This window comes from Triticum aestivum, unplaced genomic scaffold (assembly GCF_018294505.1).
Source record: "Triticum aestivum cultivar Chinese Spring unplaced genomic scaffold, IWGSC CS RefSeq v2.1 scaffold28729, whole genome shotgun sequence".
Classification (NCBI taxonomy): domain Eukaryota; kingdom Viridiplantae; phylum Streptophyta; class Magnoliopsida; order Poales; family Poaceae; genus Triticum; species Triticum aestivum.
In genome coordinates, this window is record NW_025227269.1 from 32,481 (window position 1) to 37,265 (window position 4,785).

A 4,785-nucleotide genomic window follows, 5' to 3' on the forward strand; every position below is an offset into this window, starting at 1 on the left:
CCACTAATCAAATGACAACACATGTCTATGGTTAGGAAACATAACCATCTTTGATTAATGAGCTAGTCAAGTAGAGGCATACTAGTGACTATAGTTTTGTCTATGTATTCAAACATGTATTATGTTTCCGGTTAATACAATTCTAGCATGAATAATAAACATTTATCATGATATGAGGAAATAAATAATAACTTTATTATTGCCTCTAGGGCATATTTCCTTCAAGTAATTGCCGTGGTCCCTAGACCGTGCGGAGAGATAAAAATTATGATCGTAGTAGTGTTTAAGTCATGTCGTTTCAAGTTTAATGTGCAACATTTAGTACGAGTTCAAAATATGCAGTGAATTAATGTGCTTATGTTCATGTTCCAAATATTAGGGCACCAATTTTTGGTATTTTAGAAAAGCAGGAAGTTTTCTGGTGACCAAAAACCTTTCATTCACCGAATTATTTTTGCCTACTTAACTACTTGCAATAATTTACTTTTGCATATTTTACAGCTGTTTTTTCCTCACCAAATTAATAAAATATATTCCATTGATTAGCAATCATAAGCTTAGCCTTTTTATAGCTATTTTCCATATCAAATTGTCAGATAATTTGACAGTTCAACAGTCACAAACTTAGCCTCAAACTAACTAATTTCTAACCCTTTTCATTCTCAACTGAGTAGAGGGTTGGCATGATGAGAGTTCTTTCCATTTTATGTTGTCTGAAGCCAAGCCTCAAAGATATAATGATGGAACATTAAAGCAACTTGTTTTCACATCAACCTAAACTTAGAAAGAGAAAATAATCTATGGATCATGCAGCCTCAACCATAGTAGTATAAAGTTTGCTCTGTCTTGGTTGTGTCATTCTCTTTGCTAGTTCTTAGATTTTGGCTAGTTTAGGTTTGCTCTGGTTTCTGCTTTGTCCCATTTTTTTCCTTTGCCTTTTTCTCGGTGTTCTTCTAATACTACAAAACAACATTTGAGAGAAGAAATTGTTTTCACATAAAAATATGTGCTTAAGAAAAACTTGTTTTTCACATCGATCTGAAGATTCTGAACCATTCACTGAGAGGAAAGTTGAGAGTCATCGATGTGGGATGGAGGAGGGGGTATAAAACTATAAATGCAGTTATTCATTTCACTGTCGAAAGCTTACAAGCCGAAAGGGAACAACATTCACGCAGCAGCCTTGAGCTTACAAGAAAACGGAAAGATACTTCTGCATAACATTAACATGCGAACCATAGTGTCGAACCATTCACTGACTTCATTTCGTGCCATTTCTACTTACTTCCCTATTCTCCGAGAGCGAACGCGGCTGCATCATGGATGTCAGACAGACCGGTGTCAGTCTTGACGGTGACCTTATCAGCAGAAGACTTATCCACATGGACCTCGACCAAAGACAGCTCCTCGACCTTGACCCCGGTGACCTTCTTGATCTTGCCCTTCTCCACAAAAGCGGTCACCTCGGTGTCGTAGGAGACAGTCTGCTGGATCTTCTTGAAGGTGTGCTGGTTCTTCTTCTTCTGAAGCATCCACACGAACCCGCTCTCGCGGTTGTACCCGATTTCCTCAATGTCGTCCATTGGAAAGAGGCCTTTCGGGAGGCCGAACTCTTCAAGGAGCTCGACAGACTTCTTCTTGCAGACTTCGCGCCCCTTGATGACATCGGCCCCGGCGCGGTGGCTCTCGACCAGCTGGGACGCCATTGGAGCACTTGTCTGAGACTGGCTTGCGTAGGAAGTGGGGTTTTAGGTTAGGTTTGTGAATTGGCAGACGAGCTTGTTGTAATTGATAGATTATCAGGACCCTATGGTGCTTCCCCTTATATAGATGCTGCAGGATGTAGCGGCTTTGAAGAGCCTCTACGATGGGTTCATGCGCGCGCCAACCCAGTCAGACCGGCAGCTATCCTCTCTGGACTTCTTTTGTATACTTCTCTTTTTGAAAAGAAATAAAGAACGTCTCCCCTTTGGAGCTAGCATTATTACACAGACAAATGATTTTGGATTGTCCAGACACATCTGACCATTGAAATGACTTTGTGCTGAACTGCACAACAGAACACTGGAGTTGAGCTGGTCAAGGATGACTGAATTGACCATTGCTTACACATGAAGAAGCTTCAGGTCTTTTGATCTCGAGCGACTAAATTTTACCATAGTGTAGAAGTTCCTGTGAACTTGTCTAAGAAGTTGGGCTCCGTAGTAAAAAGATAAAGATTATTACAAGAAACCTGAGTTGGTGATCTCGAGTGATGCAAAATTCAGTTCCCGTTGCAAACTTGCAATTGCACTCGAACAAGCTTCCTGAGCAAAGCAATCCGCCGATTGCTGAACTTGTTTTCACATAACAATGTGTGCCTGACGTAAACTTTTACACATCTGACAGAACCTGAAACGGGGCGAGGATAAAAATCAACAACACAAGCTAGATTAGATTTCTAACTGCACCATGAGTGCTAAACTCTGCCTCTGCCTTTTAAACTGGCAGGAAATCTCTTCTAAAAAAAACTGGCAGGATATCTCATGGAATATAAGTTGACGTCAAGTGGTACAAAAGTTCAATCCCAATGCATTTAGACTGAAACATGGAATGTGAGCAAAGGAACATTCAGGGAACACACTATAATAATCATAACAATAACAAGTCCAACACCAAATATGTTCCATCAACAAATCCATAGAGGAAGTTCAACAAGAACAACACTGAAGATGTTACATCAGGCATCCAAGCAAGTTCACTAGGACCAAATTCTAACTCCATCTACCATTACACGATCAGACAAGCAAGCAGAACATCCGGTGAACAAGGCAACACTTCAACCTGCAGTCAGACAGGAGATCTCACGCCTGAGCAGTCTCCCTCTCACGGTTCCACTGATCGATCTTCGCCCTCCTCTCTTCGCTGCCCTGCCTGGCAGGCGCCTCCCTTTCACGGTTCCACTGCTCAATCTTCGCCCTCCTCTCCTCGCTGCCCTCCCTGACGGGGCTCCTAGTCCTGGACCTGTGTCGCCGGCACCTGCTCCCATCACTGTCATAGTTGCGGTTCCTCTCGCTGCTCCTCCGGCTATGGTGGTAGTAGTCACCATAGTCGCCACGGTCCAAGCTACCTCCATAGTAGTCGCCGCGGTCCCTAGACCGTGAGGAGCGATCACGGTCCCTGGCATGGTGACGGTAGGGGCTCGGGCTCCGGCTGCTCCTGCTGTGGCTCCTCCCGGACCTATGCAGGTGCCCATACAGCCTCTTCCTCAGGTCCCTGCCTATCTCCTTGACATGCATGAAGTTGCAGTACCCTCCGCGGTTGCAGTTGTGCTCCTCAAACTGCCGGCAGGTGGCCTCCCTGAAGTCGGTGACGGGCGAGAACTCAGCAATGATGGGGCGGCCCGAGTAGAACCTCCCCTGCAGCGCCTGGAGGGCCTTGGCGGCCTGGTCCTCCTCCCTGAACTGCACGTAGACGTTGCCAATGAGGTGGTCGGCGAGGTTGTCGCAGACGTGCAGGTTCTCGACCTCGCCGTGCTTGCTGAGCTCGTCGAAGATGTCCTCGTAGAAGTCCTCGAAGTCGCCCTGGATCTTGACGGGGTCGATGGGGTTGCCCTGCGCGTCCACGCCCGGGGTGATCATGTCGGGGCGCTGGTACATGTTGCAGAGCAGCAGCGTGGGCGAGACAGACGGCTTGTTGTGCAGGCGGGAGCAGCGGTCGCCGTGCCGGCACGCGCCGATCTTGAAGTAGAACGGGCAGTTCACGCGGTCCTTCTCCGTGCCGAAGATCGACGCGAGGTGCTCGGCCATGGCGGCGCACCCTGGATTCGCAAGCTAGAGATCTCTGCACTCCCACCACACGAATCACAAATCAAACGCACGAAGTTGCAGCCAAGATTAACGGGATAACATTCCAGATAATTCAAAGGAAAGGGGACAAGAACTTGATACTGCATGCAATTCATCCCAATTCCGGTGGAAACTGACGAAACCTTCAAAATCAGCAGGCACTTAAATTCCGGATCAAATCGAAAGAAAACGGAACTAAACAAGAGCAAGACTAATCCATAACTTTTATCTCGTCGATTCGCAAGGGGGGGAAGAACCTATCTCCCGACCTGATAAGAATCGACAGAGAAGACACACGAAAGCATCGTCAATCCGATCCGTTTGAACCGAGAGAAAGCGAACGAGCGTAATACGCGGGCACGGGCAACCCAATCCTTTCGAACCTACACATGCATGTATAGATCTACTAGGCGATGTACGGGCACGGGCGCGGAGGAGGCGGCGACGGCTTACCGGAGATCAGCGCCGCCGTAGCCGGAGGGGGAGCAGAAGGTGGAGCAGGGCGGATCTGTTTTGGATAGTTGTTCCAGTAGCATCTGGAAAAGCGGATATAAAGGCCGTGGCGGCGTATCTGGGCGTTGGTTGGGTTTCGGACGGTGGAGATGTGGGGTTTTTTTTTTTGAGGTGCTGGAGACTGCTAGAACCTTCCAGGGGTTTATGGGCGTTGTGGACAGCCCATCGCTGGCCCGGTCCAGCAAGGTGGGTGTTTATGTGTTGAACATTGTAAGCCCATCAAGTCCAATTGTGAGAAGGTAAAAGAAAAAGTCCAATTGTGAGCGATTGACATCGCCCGTGTGTCGGCAGGGTAATAATATTATCAATTGCATTTCAAAAAAAAATAAAAAATAAGTCAATTGGTTTCCTACTAAATTGTTGTTATTTCTCAAAAGAAATTTTGCCTTCTCTCTCTGAAAAAGGCCTACTAAATTCTTCTCAATTTCTATAAAGTTAACAAATT

General features: G+C 46.4%; 2 protein-coding genes across 4 annotated transcripts; both read right to left on the minus strand.

Moving 5' to 3' along the window:
- Window positions 1-1,145: 1,145 nt before the first annotated feature.
- On the minus strand, window positions 1,146-2,484 carry LOC123172671 (uncharacterized). Its single transcript, XM_044589618.1, has one exon. It carries the CDS (start codon window positions 1,704-1,706, stop codon window positions 1,290-1,292), a length of 417 nt encoding a protein of 138 aa, XP_044445553.1. The 5' UTR covers window positions 1,707-2,484; the 3' UTR covers window positions 1,146-1,289.
- A 125-nt stretch (window positions 2,485-2,609) lies between these two features.
- LOC780664 (splicing factor U2af small subunit A) lies at window positions 2,610-4,454 on the minus strand. Of its 3 annotated transcripts, none has more exons than XM_044589615.1 (2): window positions 4,281-4,454; window positions 2,610-4,096 (listed from the first exon to the last, which is right to left on the minus strand). In XM_044589615.1, the coding sequence occupies exon 2, from the start codon at window positions 3,786-3,788 to the stop codon at window positions 2,844-2,846; it is 945 nt and encodes a 314-aa protein (XP_044445550.1). In that variant the 5' UTR covers window positions 3,789-4,096; window positions 4,281-4,454; the 3' UTR covers window positions 2,610-2,843. The 3 variants fall into 3 exon arrangements, with proteins under 3 accessions (XP_044445550.1, XP_044445551.1, XP_044445552.1); XM_044589616.1 differs by having other exon boundaries at window positions 2,610-3,822; window positions 4,281-4,430; XM_044589617.1 differs by lacking the exon at window positions 4,281-4,454 and having other exon boundaries at window positions 2,610-3,822; window positions 3,930-3,948.
- Window positions 4,455-4,785: the final 331 nt, after the last annotated feature.